The 24,137-nt window shown below is 38.8% G+C and overlaps 1 protein-coding gene across 1 annotated transcript; it reads right to left on the bottom strand.

Annotated features, from left to right (window-relative positions):
* Positions 1-22,092: 22,092 nt before the first annotated feature.
* Positions 22,093-23,031, bottom strand: LOC100140640 (uncharacterized). The gene has a single exon (XM_005212263.5). The coding sequence runs from the start codon at positions 22,939-22,941 to the stop codon at positions 22,219-22,221; it is 723 nt and encodes a 240-aa protein (XP_005212320.2). The 5' UTR covers positions 22,942-23,031; the 3' UTR covers positions 22,093-22,218.
* Positions 23,032-24,137: the final 1,106 nt, after the last annotated feature.

The raw sequence follows: 24,137 nt of genomic DNA on the forward strand, positions 1-24,137 counted from the left end.
CAGCTCTCCTTTCTGTTTCTATAAATCCCCAAAGTCCAGAGTTTTTGCACTTACTGTTATGTCTTGCCTCTTGGCAACACCCATCCCCTCCCTACCCCAGTGGCCTAAACCTCTGCTCCTAGAATGACTGATTGTTTTTCATACTTTACAACTGAACTCAAGTGTTACTTCTTCAAAGTGGCCTTTTGACAGCCTTCATTTAATTCTATCTTGACTTTTGTCATTAATTGATTTTCCCCCCATCGTTTGTTTACTTGTGTTATTTTTTACTTTCTCTACTTTGAGGGGAAAGAATTTGTAGATGTTGTACTTATTTTATTCTGAATACCCCAAATAGTGTCTATCATAAAGTAGATTATCCATATTTCAATGCCATTCTCCCAAATCATCCCACCCTCTCCCTCTCCCACAGAGTCCAAAAAACTGTTCTATACATCAGTGTCTCTTTTGCTGTCTCGTATATGAAACGAGTCGCCAGTCCAGGTTCGATGCACGATACTGGATGCTTGGGGCTGGTGCACTGGGACGACCCAGAGAGATGGTATGAGGAGGGAGGAGGGAGGAGGGTTCAGGATGGGGAACACATGTATACCTGTGGCAGATTCATTTTGATATATGGCAAAACCAATACAATATTGTAAAGTTAAATAAAATAAAATAAAATAAAAATAAAGTAGATTATCAATAAATACATTTTGCATGTTCTAGATGCTAGGGATTTAACTGTAAACAGAGTTGTGGATTTGACCTTAACAGAGTTTATGATCGCTAATGAATATGATCCAAGTTTCAAAGACATAGTCAAAGAAAGGTATATTGCTGTTTTTGCTGTTATTTATCTACAATACCATCCAATCTTGCCGAGTGAGCACAGAACTGTATATGTATAGTCAAAGCTCTGGCCTTATTGCTGTGTAAGTGAGTTTCTCACACAGCAAAGAAGAAAAAAGGTATCTAGTTCATATTTATTGCAGAGAAAGAAAGTGTTTAGGCTTGGAATTTTTTTCCAGAGAGTTGTAACTCATTTACAATGTCTCATTATTCCTAATATGCAAATATACCTTTATTCTTGCTTGACATTTGTTTCATAATCGAGCAATGCTCACAGTTTAAAGATGCAAGTTTTGGGGGCAAATGTTTTCTCTTTATTATCTTAAAGGTAGATTTTATTGCATTATATGGGTTGATACAATGTTCATATCGTGAATAATGAGTTCAATCCTTCCATTGTTTCATTTCTGAACATTATTTTTTAGATGTAAGTTATAACATCATTCTTTTGAAAGGAGAACAAAGAGATTAGGAGAAATCAATAATAAAAATATTGCTACATTATTGCCATGATGTTTATGGCTAAAGTTGTATTTGCAGGTAAGCAAATATCCAAGTATAAAGTAAAACTTAATTTACTTAAAGTAAAACATCTAAAAACTTAAGATGTTTTAATGTGACACTATTGAACAGATATGTTTCTAAAACTTCTCATATTTTCCCACTCTTTTGAATGAGACTTCAGGAGATTTTTCCCCCCAAAGAAGAAAATTCCGAATGCCTCAACTGTTTGTTTTTACTTTTCTTTATTCTTTATAATTTCTTTTATCATTGTTCATATTTTTGTTCTTTATTTGCTCTACTATTCTAACTTCTAAAACTTACTGAAAACACTATTACTCATATGTGATAAGTAGTTCTTATCTTATTTCCCTTAGGGATTATTGTCGTCATTTTTGTTGTTCAGTCACTCAGTCGTGTCTGACTCTTTATGACCCCATGGACTGAAGCACGCCAGGCTTTCTTGTCCTTCACATTTCCTGGAGCTTGTTCAAACTCATGTCCATTGGGTCAATGATGCCATTCAACCATCTCATCCTCTGTCACCCCCTCTGCTCTCAGTCTTTCCCAGCATCAGGGTCTTTTCCAATGAGTATGGTCATTGACTATCCTCATAGTACCAGGTACATTTGCAATGCTTTTATTCTGTTTGGACCTGTTTTGTACATTTTCTATAACTAGTGTATTTTACGGGCTTCCCTAGTAGCTCGGATGGTAAAGCACCTGCCTGCAATGCAAGAAGCCTGGGTTAAATCCCTGGGTCAGGAAGATCCCCTGGAGAAGGAAACTTGCAACCCACTCCAGTATTCTTGCCTGGAGAATCCCATGCACACAAGAGCCTGGTGGGCTGCAACCCATGGGGTTGCAAATAGTCAGACATGACTGAGGGACTAACACACACACAGTATATTTTAAGATGCCTGAGAACAGGTAGTGTTTTCACTCATAGTTGCATTCACTTAACACCTAGACTGGATTCTGGGTAGTAGCATTATTCAGTACATCCTTTGTAAATTTAATGTCTTTGTGGTTTAAGTTCCAAGAGCATTACAAAAGAGGTTATCTTGAGAACCAGATGTGGTGGACCAGTTTGGATTGACAACTGCATTTGATATCAATAAATCTTGTTCCCTGATGAGTGTGGCATTTAATTTTTCCTGATGTCAATATGGAAAAAAAATGCCATAAATTTAAACCAATAACATATTAACAAGAGAACTGAACATTACAGTTTACTTAATTTCATATTATAACATGTTAAAATACAAAACAGGTACAATTTCCACAAAACATCTCAGTGCCTAGTGACTTTTGAAGAAGAAAAGTTTCTTCTATAGTGATTATTTTTACTTTGCTTGTTAAATTACACGTGGTATAAGCAAACGAGCTTGTTTTCCTCTTTAGATATAAGATTGCCAAATACACAAAGTATTGCTTCCAAGCTATATTTTTTCTAATTTACCATCACTTTATTTTAGACTTACATAATATCTGTCCCAGATTATCAGTTCAGGTCAATCATTCAGGTGTGTCTGAATCTTTGCAACCCCATCCCATGGACTGCAGCACACCAGGCTTCGCTGTCCATTGCCAACTCCTGGTGTTTACTCAACTCACATCCTTAGAGTCGGTGGTGCCATCCAAACGTCTCATCCTCTGTTGTTCCCTTCTCCTCCCACCTTCAATCTTTCCCAGCATCAGGGTCTTTTCCAGTGAGTCAGTTCTTCGCATCAGGTGGCCAAAATATTAGAGTTTCAGCTTCAGCATCAGTCCTTCCAATGAATAATCAGGACTGATTTCCTTTAGGATGGACTGGCTGGATCTCCTTGCTGTCCAAGGGACTCTCAAGAGTCTTCTCCAACACCACAGTTCAAAAGCATCAATTCTTTGGGGCTCAGTTTTCTTTGTAGTCCAACTCTCACATCCATAGATGACCACTGGAAAAACCATAGCCTTGACTAGACGGACCTTTGTTGGCAAAGTCATGTCTCTGCTTTTTATATGCTGTCTAAGTTGGTCATAGCTTTTCTTCCAAGGAGCAAGTGTCTTTTAATTTCATGGCTGCAATCACCATGTGCAGTGATTTTGGAACCCCCCAAAATAGTCTTTCACTGTTTTCGTTGTTTCCCTATCTATTTGCCATGAAATGATGAGACCATATGCCATGATCTTAGTTTTCAGACTGTTTAGTTTTAAGCCAACTTTTTCACTCTCCTCTTTCACTTTCATCAGGAGGCTTTTTGGTTCTCTTCACTTTCTGCCATAAGGGTGGTGTCATATAACCATTCTCTCTGCTCCTAGTGTATCCCATCTCTCACATGTCTCCATATTGCCTTTTTAATATCCAAATATAATCATGTAACATTTGTGTTTAAAAGTTGCCTCCATCTTACTATTTTATGTAGATTTACTCAAAGAAACAAACTTTGAGTAATTCTCACTGGTCACTCTTTCTTGAAGTCACACAATTTTTTTTATTGTTTATAGAAATATTGACTAGGCATTTCCTGTCTCCCAAACCCCATTCTTATACATCATGTGTATATGTCATGTGCTCAGTCACTCTATCGTGTCCCACTCTTTACGACCCACCAGACTCTTCTGTCCATGGAATTTTCCAGGCAAGAATACTGGAGTGAGTTGTCATTTCCTACTTCAGGGGACCTTCCCAATCCAGCAATTGAACTCTCATCTCTTGCGTTTCCTGCATTGGCAGGCGGATCCTTTACCACTGCGTTACCTGGAAAGTCTATACTTTATATTTATCATCATATTTATTCCTTGTAGTGGACGCTGCTGATGCCGCAGCTAGATACCCTTTCCTGGCAGGTACCACCCTCTGTTTCAGTGAGGGTTGGATGCTAACGACTAATAAAGACTAGCCCTGCATCAGATGGAAATCACTTTACACAGGAGGTTACACACTACTCACTCACATTCTTCATCCCACCCTCAGCCTGTGACTGAGGCATCAAAAGCTGGCTGTCTTGTCTCCAAGTGGGAATAGCTCTGGAGACTTCATGTTCTTCAAACTCTCCATCTGATCAGATGAAGGCTGGGGCTGACCCCTAGCTGAGACTCATCTTTGCTTAGATTACATTCCCCTGTCTTATCCATGCATCACATTTTCTGCCTCCTTAGGGAACTCTTTCCACAAAGCCTTGGCACAAAAATCTGTTTCTCTGGTTCAACCTTCAGGAAAACTAATTTAAATTATTTTTCACTTGAATGCCATGAAGCTGATATTGTTATTGTCAAGTTTTCCTATGAGAAACTTAGGGTTTAAAAAAATAAGTTACTTCTTTCTCTATTCTTTAATGATCATTGATATATTACTTCAGAATAATTGGTAAATTGCTACAGTGGGTCACCAGTACAAATTGTTTTATATTTCATGGAAGTTAATATGCCTGTGAATAGGCTGGAGATAAGACACTATATCTTTGAAATCGTTGTTGAAACGAGATCTCAGTTCACCACAAAATCCATTTAGATTTTATTGTATTTTTTAAAATGACTTTTATAGACAAGAATTGATCTTTGGCTGCAGGTTTGTAATTTCAGTCCCAAAGTCCCAAATGGATAAGGGCATATGTTTCCATATTTTTACTTTCTTTGAGACACCAGATGAAATGATTTGGCATGTGATCGGCTTGAGCCTCCACTGTACCATGGAAACTGGATATTTGTGATAGACAGATGCTGTTGCTTTTGTCCCTGGGAGGCAGCTCTCCCCTCTTACTCACACTCGAAGCGCTTAGCTTGTACCATGATGGCTGAAAAGGTCAGACTCTTTCCTAGTCTTTCCTGTGACTAGGAATGGTCCTGCAACCTCTCCTTTGGAATTCTGGCAATGCATATCTCTTTGGCTAAAAGGAAAAGAAAGTCAATAAGTAAGCCCCATCTATCATTCCCGGTGTGTCTGTGCTCACAGGGATGCTCCAGCCATCTTCCAACCACAAAGGATGACAGCTGGCGACACAGTGACGGTAGAGATCGGGGAGATGGTGAGAGTCGGGGCACCAGAGGAAAGATAAACACGAGCCCTGAACCAATTCTGGAACTCTCCCCTTCAGATGCTTTTGTTTTGTTAGAGAGAGAGAGAGTGAGTGAGAGAATCCACTCTTTGGGCAATCATTGTCAGTATTCTGTTATTTGCAGCAGAAAGCCTCCTGACTGACGAGCTAAGAGAAAAGTCTCAGGATAATTTTAGTGGCTTAATAACTTTTTTAATAGTTTGTTGGTGAGAGTGATAGCATTCAGATTGGGGCCACCTGAGACTTCTGTGTTGGAGAAGGCGATGGCACCCCACTCCAGTACTCTTGCCTGGAAAATCCCATGGACGGAGGAGCCTGGTAGGCTGAAGTCCATGGGGTCACTGAGAGTTGGACACGACTGAAGTGACTTAGCAGCAGCAGCAGACTTCTGTTGCTTCCTTCCAAGACATCATTGTTCAAGGAGACTGCCACATCTTTGTATAGTTCACATTAGGCTTCTTTCAAATACTATGTTGACCAAATGGTCCAGGACATCTGGATCACACAGTGATAATAAGCATAGGGAAGAATATTTTGCTGAAGTATTGAGAGTGAGCACCCAGCTTATTTCTCTTTAAAATATGAAAATAAACTTTTGCTACCTAAAGGAGTTGGACCTCAAAAACTGCATACTTTTCTACCCCCTGTTTACTTTTCTCTTGAAAGGAAATCCATATGAGTGAAGAATAAGACAATTTGATTCAAATATTGATTCTCAAATTTTTGATACATAGGGGATATTTTCCATATGCAGGAGATTTTTCAAAAGGCACATTTAAGTGATCTGGAAAGTTTAGCCCTCTGCCTCAGCACACGTAGTATATAGAAAAAGTGAAAATAAGAATAAAGTAGTCTTTATACTACTGCCTGAAAGTAGTCTCCAAATTCTTCATGAGAGGTAAATACGCATGCGTTTAAATAGAGTTTTCTATAAAATCATCAGTGTTGTTAAGTCACTAGATTGTGACCAACCCTTTTGCGATCCCATGGACTGTAGCCTGCCAGGCTCCTCTATCCATGGGATTCTCCAGGCAAGAATACTGGAGTGTGCTGCCATTTCCTTTTCCAATAAAATCACCATATCATTTGCATTAAAGAATATTTTTCATAATGAAGGTATCCTCTGTTTGAACATTTAAGTTTGAAAGAGTAAGTGATTTTTATGATCAACGTGGCATTTCTATTTCTCAGGACTTTTATCTGTGTATTGCAAAATGCCTACCAGTTTTTATTTATTTATTTATTTTAAGAGAGAGAGAGAGACCTCTGCATGAAACTCAATAATCATGGTCTTATTACTACAGTGAAATTTCCATCTAATATATCATAGATAATCACTGCTACAGTGAAATGCCAGAAAAGTGTAAATACCCAAGAGGAAATAATTTAGAAGGAAGATATTTGTTAACAGGATGAAATTGAATAAGGGCAAATGAAGAATAAACAGTTGATTATTAGAAAGACTTCAATAGTTTCCCAATCAAGAGACAGCAACTATTTCCTTTGGGAAAAATCAGAATAATTTCAAATGTTCCAAACTAATTTGATTAAAAAAAAGAATAATGCTGCTTTTTATATACTCCCCTGCAATTTAAAATGCATTACCATGCACATTTTATCATTTGATTGTTACAATTTTCCTAAAGGGTATATAGGTTAAGGATTATTATTTCATTATGTTACAGATGACAAAACTGAGACACAAAAAAGATACTTGTCTGGGTCACAGAAAGTAATTGGAAGATTTTGGTTTAAACTCAATTTCTATTCTACTGTTTCTAAATTCCACTGTTAGAAGTTCTGAATAACTCAACTTGAATAAAATATAGATTTTTCTGAAGTTTCTATTTTAGTTGCTAAGCAAAAGATGCATTTTTAAAAATATATATTTCGGAGCTATTTGCAATTTTTATTGTATAGAAGAATACAGAAGGTTGAGAATCAAGTTTCTTCCCTTAAAATTGAAAAAGAATAAAAACAAGTAAAAGGAGATAAAACTCTGCAATAAACTGAAAATATTTTATATCTTACTCTAAGTGATGATTACACAGAGCATATATGTGCAAAAATTATCAAGTTGTATGTTTAATATTAATATACTTTACTGAGTAAGATTTATCTTACCTAAAAAGGTTCAGTTCAGTTCAGTTCAGTTGCTCAGTCATGTCTGACTCTTTGCAACCCCATGGACTGCAGCACACCAGGCCTCCCTGTCCATTGCCAACTCTGGAGCTTACTCAAACTCATGTCCATTGAGTCGGTGATGCCATCCAACCATCTCATCCTCTGTTGTCTCCTTCTCCTCCCACCTTCAATCATTCCCAGCATCAGGGTCTTTTCCAATGAGTCGGTTCTTCCCATCAGGGGCCAAAATATTGGAGTTTCAGCTTCACTATTAGTCCTTCCAATGAATATTCAGGACTTAATTCCTTTAAAGATGGACTGGTTGGATCTCCTTGCAGTCCAAGGGAGTCTCAAGAGTCTTCTCCAACACCACAGTTCAAAAACATCAATTCTTCAGCACTCAGCTTTCTTTATAGTCCAACTCTCACATCCATACATGACTGCTGGTAAAACCAAAGCTTTGACTAGATGGACCTTTGTTGGCAAAGTAATGTCTCTGCTTTTTAATAAGCCGTCTAGGTTGGTCATAGCTTTTCTTCCAAGGAAAAAGAGTCTTTAAACTTTATGGCTGTAGTCATCATGTGCAGTGATGTTGGATGCCAAAAAAATAAAGTCTGTCATTGTTTCCCCATCTATTTGCCATGAAGTGATGGGACCAGATGCCATGATCTTCATTTTTTGAATGCTGAGTTTTAAGCCAGCTTTTTCACTATGCTCTTTCACTTTCATCAAGAGGCTCTTTAGTTTTTCTTTGCTTTCTGCCATAATGGTGGTGTCATCTGCATATCTGAGGTTATTGATATTTCTCCCAGAAATATTGACTCCAGCTTGTGCTTCATCCAGTCCAGCATTTCTCATGATGTACTCTGCATATAAGCTAAATAATTAGGATTACAATATACAGCCTTGAACACTCCTTTCCCGATTTGGAACCAGTCTCCTGTTCCATGTCCAGTTCTAATTGTTGCTTCTTGGCCTGCACACAGATTTCTCAGGAGACAGGTCAGGTTGGCCTGGTGTTTCCATCTCTTGAAAACTTTTTCACAGTTTGTTGTTATCCATACAGTTAAAGGCTTTCGCATAGTCAATGAAGAAGAAATAGATGTTTTTTCTTGAACTCTCCTGCTTTTTCAATGATCCCATGGATATTGCCAATTTGATCTCTGGTTCATCTGCCTTTTCTAAATCCAGCTTAAATATCTGGCAGTTTATAATTCATGTACTGTTGACACCTGGCTTGGAGAATTTTGAGCATTATTTTGCTAGCGTGTGAGACGAGTTTAATTGTGTGGTAGTTTGAGCATTCTTTAGCATTGCCTTTCTTTGGGATTGGAATGAAAACTGATCTTTTCCAGTCCTGTGGCCACTTTTGAGTTTTCCAAATTTGTTGACATATTGAGTGCAACACTTTCATAGCATCATCTTTTAGTTTTGAATTAGCTCAACTGGAATTCCATCACCTCCTCTAGGTTTGTTCATTGTGATGGTTCCTAAGGCCCACTTGACTTTGAATTCCAGGATGTCTGGCTCTAGGTGAGTGATCACACCATTGTGATTATCTGGGTCATGAAGATCTTTTTTGTAGAGTTCTTCTGTGTGTACCTTAAAAGTTAAATATATATTATATATAAGTATATATGCATACTAATTTGTATATATATGTGAATGCATATATTTTTCTCTCATTTTATAATGATTTCATGCATACATGTAGAACTATTCTGTATATAACCCTAATGTGGCAAAAACAGCATTGTTCAATGCTCACTTTTTTACATAGCTATAAAGAAATAGTATTTTTAAATTGTGCATATGACAAACAATCAAGAAGAATATAAAACTCACTTTTATGATATGATATACATAGAATCTAAAAAATAATACAAATGAACTTACAAAACAGAAATAGACACAGACATAGAAAAAAAAACTTACGATTACCGAAGGGGAAAAGTGAGATCAAGGATTAGAAGTTTGGGATTAACACATACACACTTCTGTAAGAAAAATAATAAGTCAACAAACACCAAGTATAAAGCAGTGCTCAATACTCTATAGAAACCTACATGGGCAAAGAATCTGAGAAAGAATAATATGTGTATATACATAATGGATCACTTAGCTGTACATCTAAAATGAACACAACATTATAAATCAACTATACTCCAATATAAAATAAACATTAAAACAAACAAATAAGACATTAATCATAAACAAAATGGTCAATTTATATATACAGCAAAACCTTTTTCAGAATGGTTTTATATTCTCCACTCTAATATCTAGAAGACTAATGAGCACCGGAAGGGTATTTAACAAATATATGCCTTCTGAACAAGTGAAAGAATTTCATCACTACAAGCCAAATCTTGGAAGCCTCATTTCTTTCTCTCCCTATTTCCTGACTAACTCATACTACACGTGCTTCTTAATGGTGAAGTCACTGTATCTTCTTTGGTCAATGCCCCTCGATGCTCCAAAGATTTCCATAAAGCTACCTCGGCTTGTTCCAACGAAGCATGCATGCCTACAGTCACAATTTTTGCTCTTATATGTAAAGTGACCTCAGTTAGCTGTAAGAAGGGGATGGGTAAGGGGAGTGTGTGTGTGTGTGCAAGTGTGTGTGTATCTGTGCCTGTGTGTGTGTTTGTGTGTGGTAGGGGAAGGTGAGCTGATGACAAATGAGATAATAGTTACTATACTGCATATATTACATATCTTAATAATCCTCACAAAACTGCAAGATAAAAATTGATCTCAAGCTAATTATTTTGCCAAAGTATGTCCATTTGAATAAAGCTGAAAAGAAAAACCAGATATGTCTCACTTTGAGGAAAATTTTATTATTATTCGATTATTATAATAATTTTTATCCATATTCTACTAAAATTATGGAACTCTTTTTACCTTGGGGCTTTCCAGGTATAGATAGATATCAGACTGTGTGAATATTTTATATATTTCTAGACAAACATATATATATATATAATATATATGGTTGGATGACATCATCAAGATGGTTGGATGGTATCATCAACTCAATGGACATGAGTTTGAGCAAACTCCGGGAGATAGTGAAAGACAGGGAAGCCTTGTGTGCTGCAGTCCATGGAACTGCAGAGTCGGACATGACTCAGTGACTGAACAACAACAGCAACAATAAATATATATTCCTCAGACTATTGCTTTCTTGCTTCGCTATAGTCATTTCTGACTCTTGACAACCCTATGGACTATAGCATGCGAGGCTCCGCTGTCCATGGGATTCTCCAGGCAAGAATACTGGATTGGGTTGCCATTTCCTTCTCCAGGGGAGTTTCCCAACCCAGGGATCAAACCCACATGTCTTTCTTCTCCTGCATTGGCAGGCCATGGGATCACAAAGAGTCAAACATGACTGAACAACTGAATAAGAACAACAATCTATATTCCTCAGACTATATACATAGATATATTCCCATAAAAGCAAACTACTCAGTATTCCAGTTAATTAACAAATTAATTAGGACTAATATGTAGATCTTTCAGTTACTATTCATTTCTCTAACATGAAGTACTAAGGTGCTAAATATCCACCCAATAATGCATCACTTCTGCCAAGAGCTAGCAATAGTTTTTAAGACTATTGGAAAGAAAAACATATATAATTTGAAGTAAAAAAATCCATAATGGTGCTATAACTCCAGCCCTCCAATACATGTATCATAGTCATTTTTTTCACTGTTTTTTAATCACATGCATTTTCTCACTTCTCATAGTAGTCACAGAGTTTTTAAATTAAAATCTGTTTTGTTTGGTTTACTTTTTGTTCTTTAATTCTGGGGACGAGCTTGGCATATACTCTGTACACAATACTGGTTGCTGAATGAATGAAGAATGAATGGTCCAGAGGATGGAGAGTGGCATTCTGGTCACCATGATACTAAATGAGGAAGTTTTTTATAACCCAGGGAAGCTTTGAGCTACCTTGAAAATATCACCTATATGACAGCTTACTTAAACGATAGGTAAGAACAGCAGCCAGGGTAGAAATAAATCTGTCATTCCCACAGTGGCTATCTGTCATTACAAGAGGTACACATGCTTTATCCCAAAGGAGAGAGATACAGTGCTTCCATTCACTGGATTTCATTTCAAGAAAAAAAGGTGGTGATATAATTCAGAATATTGGCCAAAACAGACATGTTAGTTTTAATCGACCTATGTGATAAATCATTTCAAAAAGATTATTAGATTTTGTTACAATTCTGTTTTGTTTTGTTTTTTTTTTCCCACATCTTGCAGCTTGTGGAATTTCCATTCCTCAACCAGAGATTGAACCCATACCCCCTACAGTAGAAGTGTAGAGTCCTAACCACTGAACTGCCTAGGAAGTCCCTGCTACAATTCATTTTATATGCTAATTTATAAGAATAGTTTCCCTATCCCAAAAGGAGTGAAAGTGAGGAGATTGCAGATTCCTTCCATTTTTCTTATAATTGACAAGATCTACTCTTCTTTTCAAAGATCCTTGGTCAATATATCCTTCCTAGGTCAATTAAGATCAGATGCACAACCAAAGTGAGTTTCTTCCCAATAGTCAGTGGGTTTGCTGCATGGAGGTCACCTGGCTTGAGGTTATGGATACAGATGTTGGAAATTGTCAAAGAAATAAGACAGATGGAAGTGGCTGATTTTTTTTTTTTCTCATTTCAACAATAGTATGGTCAAAAGTCTGATTAAGGATTCATAGAGCATCTTGGTTAGATTTAATTATATAAAGCAGTTTGTCAAGTCTCTGGCAAATTTTATGAAATGCCATCACCATCTGTAATGACACTGGCAGTCCCTACCCTGAAAACGAATGCCTGGTTCTTGTGGTCACCATGAGAAATATTAACATACAGCCTCACTGGAGAAGAGAAATTAGTTCCTGGGTGTGAAATTAAATGAGTGCATGCGTGTGTGCACGTTCAGTCACTCAGTCGTGTCCCACTCTTTGTGATCCCATGGACCATGGCCCACCAGGCTCCTCTGTCCATGGAATTTTCCGGGCAAGAATACTGCAGTGGGTTGTCAGATCCAGGAGATCTTCCTGACCCAGAGATTGAATCCACATCTCCTGTGTGTCCTGAATTGCAGGTGGATTCTTTACCTCTGAGCCACCTGGGAAGACCATAAATGATGAGGCAGATAAACTATTTTCCTGTTTGTGCTTAACAAGGGCTCTTGCAAAAATTTTATTTGTATATCACTGAACTTCACACTGGGAAGAGATGTAAATGATAAAAGTCCCCTACCCATCTACTGTAGTAGGAAAAAGGAAGAGAGATTGCATCTTCAAATTCTGTTTTCAAGAAAACAAGCTGCTCCTTTTGAGCTCCCTATAGGCCCTTCTGAAGGCCAAAGACTCCAGGTTGCCTCCTTCCAGCCCTAATGCTGATTGAGTTTAAGCGCTCAAAGTTTGGCAGATTAAGAATGCCCTCTCTTTTTTCTATTCTGTACACTGCTCTCAAGGCAACCTTCTAAATCCACAGCTTTATGCTGTATGTGGTTAGTGGGGAAAGTGCCATTATCCTAGCGGGAATAAGAAAGGACCTTCTTTCTCTGCCCCTTGCTATAAAAACAATTCAGACCTGGACAAAATCCATTTTCTTTCTGCTCTGCCCATTTAGCATGACAGCATCTTCACTACAGGACTATAGTTGTCATATATAGTTTACTCAGATCCAAAATCTACCAATGACAACACCTGGAAGGATTTTTTTTTGTTTTGTTTTGATTGTGTTTTTCCTTTTCTCTTTTTTTTAATTCATTTGTAGCTTTGCAGGAAAATATTTTGTTTCAGAATGACTTAAAGCTATACTATGACATGTGAATTGCATACAAGTTTCTCTAAAGCTACTTTTAGCACTGTGATGCATAATATTCTATTCTTCCTTATTGTGTTTTAATAGTGTTTCCAAATCTTCATGAATAACTAGTAAATATCTTTGGTCGGTTAGAACTGAGTCATTGTTTCGGACCTAATTTTCCCTCTCCTCCTCATTTCCTCATTCCCCTCGCATTTGCTTTTCCTCTTCCTCCTCCCCCTCCTCTTCCCTGCCTCTTCCTTTTTCTTGGTCTTTCCAATTTTAGCTAGGTATTGTTTCACACAGAATTACACATGTGTCTTCTGTATAAGGCTTCTCGAACTGGTGTCTTTATTACTATTTATGGAATATCTCCGTATGTATACCTGTTTAAAGGTGATGGTTTCTTCCTCCAAATTTTTTAAATTGAGTTGAAAAGAATAACAGTACATAATATTGTATCTGTTGTGATGCCAAGAACACAGTTACTAAAGGAGATAATTGAGCAAAAGGATGCAGGTGGGGAAACAGATGTCATCAGGCAGGACAGGGTTTAGTTGTTGAACGGAGATGAATACGGGACATATGCAAAGGCAGGCTGAAGACAGGTTGGGAGGACTTTGCCTGTCAGGTTAACTGATGTCAAATATTTCCACGTGTCGTAAAGCATCACTGTGGATTTTGATAAAGAGAGGTGCTTACTCAGAGTAGTAGTAGTGTTAGTCGCTCAGTTGTGTCTGACTCTGTGACCCCACAGGACAGAATCCATGAGATGCTCCAGGCAAGGATACTGGAGAGGGTTGCCATTTATTCTCCAGAGGATCTTCTGACCCCAAGAATTGAACCTGGGTTCTTTGCATTACAGGCAGATTCTTGACCATCTGGGCTCCAGCTTGAATAAAATGTTCACATGGGGTGATAATCAGACTCTAGAGCAAATGCTAGCTACAGAGTAGGGAGAGAGAGACTTAAGAAGAAGACCAAAAAAGAGGTGATTACAAAAATTTATGCAAGTGCCAATGAAGGTCTTAACCGGCAGAAACAGTATCTGGGCAACTGCCATACACAATACCAGAGACTTGGGGCTGAAGCAAAGACATTTATTTCCTCACAGTTCTAGAGGCTGGGAAGTCTAAGATTAGGATATAGGCTAATTCGATTTCTGGTGGAAACTTTTTTCCTGGTTTGTGGATGTCATATTTCTGGATGTGTCCTCACATGGCAGAGACAGAAGGAACAAGCTTTCTGGTGTCTCTTCCTATAAGGGTACTAACTCTGTAGGGTCAGGGCTCCACCCTTATGACCTCTAACCTTTCATACCACGTATAGATGCTTTATACCTCCAAAGATGCTTGCTCCTTGGAAGAAAAGCTACGACAAACCTAGACAGTGTATTTAAAAGCAGAGACATCACTTTGCAGACAAAGGTCCACAGAGTCAAAGATAAGATTTTTTCCATAGTCATGTACAGATGTGAGAGTTGGACCATAAAGAAGGCTGAGCACTGAAGAATTGATGCTTTTGAACTGTGGTGCTGGATAAGACACTTAAGAGTCCCTGAGGCAGCAAGGAGATCAAATTCATCAATCCGAAAGGAAATCAAGCCTGAATATTCATTGAAAGTACTGAAGTTGAAGCTCTAATACTTTGGTCTCCTGTTGAGAAGAGCAAACTCATTGGAAAAAACCCTGATGCTGGGGAAGATTGAGGGCAGGAGAAGAAGGAGATGACAGAGGATGAGATCGGTTGCATGGCATCATTGATTCAATGGACATGAGTCTGAGCAAACTGCAGGAGACAGTGAAGGACAGGGAAGTCTGGAGTGCTGCAGTTCATGGGGTCACAAAGAGTTGGCCACAACTTAGCAACTGAACAACAAGAGCAGCCTGCTGAAGGCTCCATCTCCAAATACAGTTATGTTGGGAGTTAGGGCTTCAGTATATAAACTTGGGGCTGCTGCTGCTGCTGCTAAGTCACTTCAGTCATGTCCGACTTTGTGCGAACCCATAGACGGCAGCCCACCAGGCTCCCCCGTCCCTGGGATTCTCCAGGCAAGAACACTGGAGTGGGTTGCCATTTCCTTCTCCAATGCATGAAAGTGAAAAGTGAAAGTGAAGTTGCTCAGTTGTGTCCGACCCTCAGCGACCCCATAGACTGCAGCCTTCCAGGCTCTTCCATCCATGGGATTTTCCAGGCAAGAGTACTGGAGTGGGGTGCCATTGCCTTCTCCAAAATCTTGGGAAGGGGACACAATTCAGTTTATAGCTGAATGGGAGAAACCTCATCTATCTGCTCCTCTCTTCAGGCCTCTTCAATGTCACAATGTCCGAGTTTTGGGGTCATATGTAAATTTATCAGCTCATTCTACTGTTACAGGCACTGGAAAGAACTCTAATATTTGAAAAGCTGCATTTAACACTGGAAATAAGCTTGTGCAGTACTGAAATAAGTTTTATAAGTACAAAACCGGGGAATGTTCAGGACATTGGGAAGGAGGAGGATTCTCCTCGTGTGTGCAAAGTTTCACCTTGGTAACCATAATGGATGTTGACACCCCCCAAGCAGCCTCAAGAGTAAGCTCCTCAAAGTCTCCAGATTTCTGATAAAGAGAACAAGTGGCCTTCCAGCTCCATAACTCCGGGAAATCATGTAGAATTTTTTTTTTTAATCTGACTGTGTAGGGTCTTAGTTGCAGCATGCAGGGTCTTTGGTGGTGGTACCTGGACTCTCTAGTTGTGGCGTGTGGGTTCCACAGAGCACAGGCTCAGTAGTTTTGACTTAGCTGCTCCATGACATGTGGGATCTTAGTTCCAGACCAGGGATTGAACCCGAGTTTCCTGCATTGCAAGGTGAATTCTTAACCACTGGACCACCAGGGAAGACCCATGTAGTATTGTTTGTATCCACACATTACATTAGCTCTCTACAGAGGGAGCCTGAAAATAACTAAAATTCTATGGTTCTAAAACCCCAACTGGGGATGGCTTATTAGTCACATGGAAAAGTTCAAGGAGAAAATTGGAATCCTTTGGTTCCTCCTTCCATGATGATCTGGCAGGAAATCCTGTCTGGTCATAGAACCCACTTTTTGTCCCGAGACCCATGCTGGACTGCTTCTGCCTCCTCTGCCTCTCATTAGGAGAGAAATGGTGGGTGTCTCTGGAAAGGAAACATGTATGCAGTTGGTGGTATGGTTTTAAAGCATGACCTCAAATCTAAATGCTGGCCTTCACTTCCAGTATCTCTGACTGAAGGTAAATGATGGTTGGACTGTTTCATTCTAGACACAGTGCCATGCTTGTGAGTCCAAGCTATTCCAAATGCTGATAAGAATCCTGAATCCTTTCAATTACAGGACACACGATCATATATCTAATCTTATATATAAACAGCAATGAATGTGACAGGTTTCTCAACCACTCTGCTGTCTGTCCACATGACCTGCATTTTTAAGACCTCCAGACACTTGCATTTTTCCTAGAATTTTCATAATTTAAAGATGTGACATGGTGCATGTGGCTTCCGACCTATCCCCTTCCTCTTATTTCCAGGGAGCTAAACTGGTCTGAGCTGCTAATGGGCAATGGCATAAGAATCAATTGTGGGGAAATGAGAAACTTTCTAATTTTGTTTGACCTTGAACACAGAGGTACATTTCTACTAAGTGAGCATTTATCTACTGTGCCTTGAAGACCCCAGGATAAGATGAAAGTTTTGAGAATAGCTAGTTTGTAGTAATCTCATCAAATCTATAAATTCGTGCTGTTGATACAGAATTTATAGTATAGTGAATATAAATATGATGGAGTTTTTCCTGTTATTTATTGGCTTAAGTTTGTGTGATTGGGTGGGGAGAATTATTGGAAGAATATCCATTGATTTGGGGATTATTAACTTAAATCATTCTATATGTCATATGTTCAATCCTGAATATATTACAGATGCACAATTTTTAAAAGAAATTATTAAGCAGAGTTTAGTTTATATATATATGTGTATATTTTGTATCTCATATGTACATCATATACATCATATATATGTATGTATATATGTGTGTATATCTTGTATATCATATATATATCTTGTATATATATGTGTATCATGTATGTCTGATGCCACAAAGTATTTAAAGTAAATATAAAGTAAATGGCTTAGGCTATTTGTCCATTTTTACTAACAGCAAATACATTGGATTCTGGCCATTTCACCAGTATGTCTCACTTTAATATAAAGTCTGAAGATTTTTACCCCAATCCCGGTAATGTCCTCCCTGTCTTGATGTCCTCTGCTGTGTTTTATTGGATTGCTTGGGGTAAAATATTAATTAAAGGTAAAAGATGAGGAGGTGCAGCAGCAAATATTTGTCATTCTGTTGAGGACTTTTGCTCTAAAGAGGAAATGAGAAAGTCAGTAGTAGCTGGAGGGGAATATAGAATCAAGTGGGGTTTTGATTTACAGTGAATGTTTTTTGCTTTTTTCATGTTTATCTATTTAACGCAGGCCATTCTGCAGCAAGTTGGCCTTATGTAGAAATAAACAAGAATAAATGAGAGAGAAATCTGACTGCCACTGAAGGAGAAGAGTTGACAATGGTTCCACTGTCTTTAATGGTTAGTCTTTTTCCTTGGCTGGCTATTCTGTAGAAACTGATGTGTGGCTTTTGTTCCAGGCCCCATTATTTAAATCTGCCCTATTTCATTCCAATGAACTTTATTAATACACGGGGCTAGATCATTCCACATGCACTGTTTCATTTAAGCCTTACAGAAACCATGCAAGTTTTAGATGGTCAGTATCCCCATTTTACTGAAGAGGAGACTGAGGTTCAGAAGTGTGAAAGAATTTACTAACAGCCTTACTACTTGAAACTATTGGTTTTGCAATTAGAACTCAGGTAATAACATTTCCTCCAAAGGCTGGCTGTGGTCCTAGTCATGTCACTGGTAAATAAAGCTTTGCAGAGGAATAGGAGTGGCCAGAATTTGGACTCATCAGGGCCAAACTTGTCAAACTAGAGTTTGACACAAGGCTGAAAAGTAATAAAAGACAAGGGACTGTTGACACTTAAGTCATTTCCCCACTAAGTATTAACTTTTAATAAAATTATAGAGGACAATCTGATGAGATGTAGAACAGGTCATCTCATTATGCTGTAATCAAAATCAGCTACCTGAAATAATTACCAAAACTTCTAGTGGCTGGATGCCATTTGATATACCCAGGGCCCGGTTGTTTGAACTTGAATATCTGTAAATTGTTAGAAGCATCACTCCCTCAGTTATGTGAGGATCAGTTACAATGCTGTGCTTTCCATATTTCAGCATTGGAAAGCAAAAGAGAGAACTGAAAATATGAGGCAACATGCACACTGCAAGCCATCTGCCAGTGCAGGCTCTTGGAAGAACAGGCATCACCCTGTGTATCCTCTTTAGAACAGCAATAATCCTGGAGTCCATTTTCCTAAAGTTCTGGAGGCAGAATATGGAGGTATTTCATGTTAACATACCTCAGTTCAGTAGAGAAAACCATTCAGATTATATATGAATGAATGCAAGAATTTCTTGGATAATCCAAATATCATTGCTTTTCTTTATTTCTCCATTGCCATGGTACCAGCCTTTTAATTTCTAAAATATTTGTAAGACATATTTAGAAAGTCTCCCTTAACATTTTTACCTCTGACAGAGGCACTGTGATCATATACAGTTGGATCCAAATTGTTTTCTTTATAGAAGAAATATGTGGATTTGAGAAATACCTTTTTTTCTTGAGAATAAACCATGAGGAACTTTCAAGGATGGTGGATTTTTTTTTTTGTAAACAATTTCAGCTTTCATTTATCTGACTGCCAAGAACCCGGGCTACTTCAGTGAATTGAATGGAAGTTTACTTTTCAAAATTAACTCTTTGGGATTATGGTTTATTACTTTACTGCCAAGATAGAATCAATATTCAACGAATGTAAATTAGTTTTGTAGCTTTACATCATGCATTGCTTGGAATCAAAGATTTTTAGAGGGCTGTGCAGCTAAAGAATTATCATGTCCGATCATTACAATCTGTGAATTTGGGAGCAAAATTCCAGGAAAAAACAAAAAACCAAAAAACTACAATACATTTTGTTCTAAATCACAGAGCAGGGAAGAGGCAGAGCCAGGACTAAACCCACTTGTCAATTTTGACACTGAATTTATTCCTGTAGAGCTCTCCTTCACCATCATGACAGGGTTACAGATGAAATGCTGAGTTTAGTTGAAAGGATTAACATTAGACAACATTAGTTGAAAGTACAAAATGCTTAGAAATAAACGGTAATATCAAGTGAGGCTTTGTTCCTGTCTTCTACTGTTTATTAAGAAAAAGCCCAAACACCACTGCTTTGATTTCAATCTACTTAATACTTCAAGGTTATACTGAGAATGTAAGGCTCAGTCTATCAATTCTTTTCTATATTCTTTCTATTTCTTTTCAGTCTATACATTTTTTACACCAAAAGTCTTTTATCAGGGGTGGCATTATCATGGTTTACTTGTATGTGACTCCTGATTATGTCCCTGAAACAAGCTAAATAAGTACATCATTGTAAATGCATTCAATGATGGGGTACCAAGAAAAGAAAATTGTAGTACATTCAACCAGTCCATCCTAAAGGAGATCAGTCCTGGGTGTTCACTGGAAGGACTGATGTTAAAGCTGAAACTCCAATACTTTGGCCACCTGATGAGAAGAGCTGACTCATTGGAAAAGACCCTGATGCTGGGAAAGATTGAGGGCAGGAAGAGAAGGGGATGACAGGACGAGATGGTTGAATGGCATCCCCGACACAATGAACATGGATTTGGGTGACTCTAGGAGTTGGTGATGGACAAGGCCTGGCATGCTACAGTTCATGGGGTTGCAGAGTTGGACAGGACTGAGCGACTGAACTGATCTGAACTGCTCTTGTGTCTTATACTTGAGTTTGTCTCTTCTTAATTTCTTGGGAGGCAGATGAGACCTGGAGTGCCACCAAGCTGTGACACTGTGGCTTGAGAAGGAGTCACATTTCACAGAAACGACCCTGTGGTTAGGATGCCGGGGCTCCCTGCCTCTTCTCCTGGCTGCACCCTCTTGAATGTCCACGATCTGCTTGCTTCCTAATCTGATGTGTTTTCTTCCAGTTTCATGGAAACCTTCTCGATTTTTCCAGTCCATAAAATAGACCTGAATTCCTGCATTTTTCAGGGTCCTTAACATTTTACTAAGTCAGTTTTCTATTGATGTTAAGTAAATAGTTCTTGATAATAGAAAAAAAAGGTTTATGTAGAAAAATAATAAATTTAAGAAAATCTTAAAAAAACAAAAACATACTAAATCTCCTACCTTCAGGGAATGCTAAGTACATTCTCACACAATCATTGAATGAAATTTACACAACTACTTAAAAAGTTTGTGAACACTGAAATAACATAAGAAAATGTTTGTTTTATACAAAATGAAAAATATATGACTCACAATTATAAATCAGTATGCCTCATGGCTCAATGGTAAAGAATCTGCCTGCAATGCAGGAGACCTCGATTGGGAAGATTCCCTGGAGAAAAGAATGGCAAACCTCTCCAGTATTCTTACCTGGAAAATTCTATGGACGCAGGAGCCTGGTGGGGTACCATCCATGTGTCACAAAGAGTTGGATATGACTGAGCAACTTTGACTCACTCATGATGATTATAGAGTTTTTAAAAAACTTCTGCAGAAATGTTCTGGAAGGATATACACAAATTTTTTTATAGTATTTTCACATGGGTAGTGGTATTTTGTATGATTAAAAGTTCTTCGCACTTTCCTGTATTTCTCAAATTCTACTTAAAGTATTCACTCAACAAATATTTATAGAACAAAAAATGTGTACCAGGTTCTTTGATAAATGTTGCCAACAGAATTGTGATAGGCAAAGGGAGTCTGCTAACTGCTTACAAGGAATAATGAAAGACAATTCGTATGCAGCCAGAGCATAATTAACTAAGAGCAATGATGAGGTAAGCCAAATTTTGTAACAAAATATGAATATCCCAAATCTGTGAGGAGGTGAAGGAAGGGAATATTGACCAGCATGCCTTCAGCTGCAAATAATAGAAGCCATAATGCAAAATGTTTTTAAAAATAAGAAACATTTTGATTTATGTGGGTTGAATTGTATTCTTGAAGAATATATGCTGAAGTTCTAACACTATACCCATAAACCTTATTTGGAAATAGGGGTTTTATAGATGTAATCAAGTTTAAAATTGAGGTCATTCTGGGTTAGGGTGGGCCCCAAATCCATTGACTGGTGTCTTTATAAGCAGGAAGAGATTTGGAGACAGAGATCCATAAGAGATGCACACATCCAGAGGGAAGCATACGGTGTGATATCGGAGGCAGAAGTTGGAGTGCTGCTACTCCATGCCCTGAAGAGCTGCCCTGAGAGACAAACTTGGCTATAAAAGCTACCTGGTGTCCCCAAGGAATGGCTTAAGGAGAGTTTGGTTCAGTTCATAAAATGCCCACATGCTTGGCACCATTAGGCGGTGCAACCCACTCCACCCCATCCCCACCCCCACCAGCATCTCAGTATAGTAACCTTTTTAATGTTGATTTCATTGCTTCTCTCTAGCTTCCTATTCTGCAGTCTTTTACTTAAGCAGTGTGCTTGATCCATGTTTGATGGAGGCTTCATTGCCTTACAGGAGGCATCATGCAAGGATGGAAACCAAAAGAGCACCCAGTATGTTTTATCTTTGCTCTTTTCGAAAAGACAAGTATATTTTATTTTACAAGAATAGAAGATTAGGACAATAGGAGGTATGTATGGAAAAGTATTCAAGAAAATGATTGCCGGCCATTCCAAAACTCACTGTTCAGACCTTTCCTCTTCAACATTTGGACATAATCAGGGGAGTCACCCGATTCGGTGGTTTTATTGAACACGTTTCACAGGAGAACAGGAGGGCGTTTCCTAGCAAGAGGATGGAAGTTGCGGTTCCTAGGGGGAACACATAGGACAGACGTTTATTTGTTATCATTTCTCTTTCAACAGGAAAGGTAAGTGGAAAGTCAAGGGTGGTTTGGCCGTAAAAATCCACGGTGAAATTCCAGCTCACTGCAATTGTGATACAAGTGCAGCTGAGGAAGAGCAACAGGGCGGACGCCTTGTAGCACAATCGGAGGAAATCAGGGTACGGGGCCTTGATCCTGCTGACGAAAAGCGCCACCGAGCTAAAAATCAGGGCCACTGACATCATAAAATTCGCCAGCAGCATCAGGCCCTGCCCATACGAGATTTCATTAGAAATGACCCAGCTTGAGTTGATCTCGCTGTACGTCGGTAACTCAACCATTATGCCAGATATGTTAAATTTTTGCTGGTAGAAAGCTTCCCAGAGTCCAATGAACACGACGGAAACGATGTCGCTGTCAAACTCCCACACTCGCCAGGATCTGCTGTGGGCCAGGCTTAAGCCGAGCACCCAGACCAGATAATTAAGTAAAACGCGGACCGGTTTTAAGAAGCACTTCATTTCGGGTCGTCTAAAAACACGCAGGTAGCCAGAGACGCTAGAACCGCACCGCCCGGTTGCTGCCTGTCCCGCTTGCATGGCTTATTGAAAGATGGTGAGCAGGCGATGTCCTCTTTCTTCTTCCACGAAGAGTGAATTTCAGAAGACGGCGGCAGTGATGTCATGATTGCTGTTAAGAAGCTGTGTTGAGAATCCTTCGAACATTCTCAGTTGTTAGGTCAGGGGCGCCAGGACTACAGTTTCTTTTCTGTTGACCATCCTGGCGCGACCTCTTCATCTTCTGTCTTTTTATCAGCCTGCCCTTGTTCAGACTTCACTTATCACCAGTGTCTTTGTTTTTAAAGCCTAGTTCCTTGGGAAAATTAACAGAGTATTATGCTTACGGATGGTGGACAGGGAATAGGGAATGGAAATGGGAAGATATTCCTAGAAATACAGATGTCCCTTGATGATTCAGGAAAAGAGAAGGGTTTCTACCAACTGGAAACCTCTTCCCGGAGGGCTTGGGAGAGAAGAAGGGGAAGAAGAAAGGAGGGAGGAAGGCAGATAGAAACCTGAGGGTTTCAAGTGGAAAAGGAGAACTAACATTACACAGTATGCTTAGGAGCATTGCCCGGGATATGTCAAGATTCTAAAAACTGTGTGTAACGATGGTATACATGTGGGCAAGTAGAAAATAGGCACTCTCACAAAAACACAGATGCTCTGCTGATAAAGCAGCAACAAAACCCCTGTGGACTTGAAGAGGCCATGCTAATAAGCCCAAGGACATCTCATTCAACCCTGTGAACCTGTGACTAAGACTGACGGTTTCCCTTACTCCTTGATGCCATACACAGCATAGGACTCCACACCTGTTGTTAAGGAAGAGGAAAATTGGGAAAGGAAGACTTGTTTTTTTGTTTGTTTGTTTGTTTAATCCTGCCACCTAGTAGAATAATAAAAGATAGTTCCATTATTTGCACATCTGAACCTGTGGACTAAAATCCATATCCACCTGCCATTTTAAAGAACTATATTATCAACTATTTCAACTTCAATGCCATTGTCAGGACTTGCACTGTATTTTTCATCTAGCTTGTTTTAACCTGCTAATAAAAAAAAAATACAGCTTTAGAAAACAAATTTTTGTTCATTTTTCTCAAAATAATAACAGAGAGACATTTACAGCTATGAGGTTGAGACATTCAGGGATGTCATCTGGCACCAAGCGTGTTATTTCCACCAAGCCTACTTAGTCTCACAGTCATGCTTGTGTCATTATCTCAACCTCT

This window comes from Bos taurus, chromosome 10, assembly GCF_002263795.3.
Source record: "Bos taurus isolate L1 Dominette 01449 registration number 42190680 breed Hereford chromosome 10, ARS-UCD2.0, whole genome shotgun sequence".
Taxonomy (NCBI): Eukaryota; Metazoa; Chordata; class Mammalia; order Artiodactyla; family Bovidae; genus Bos; species Bos taurus.

Coding starts and splice junctions, on each gene's coding strand:
- LOC100140640 (XM_005212263.5), bottom strand. CDS start 22,941: ATGCAAGCGGGACAGGCAGCAACCGGGCGGTGCGGTTCTAGCGTCTCT.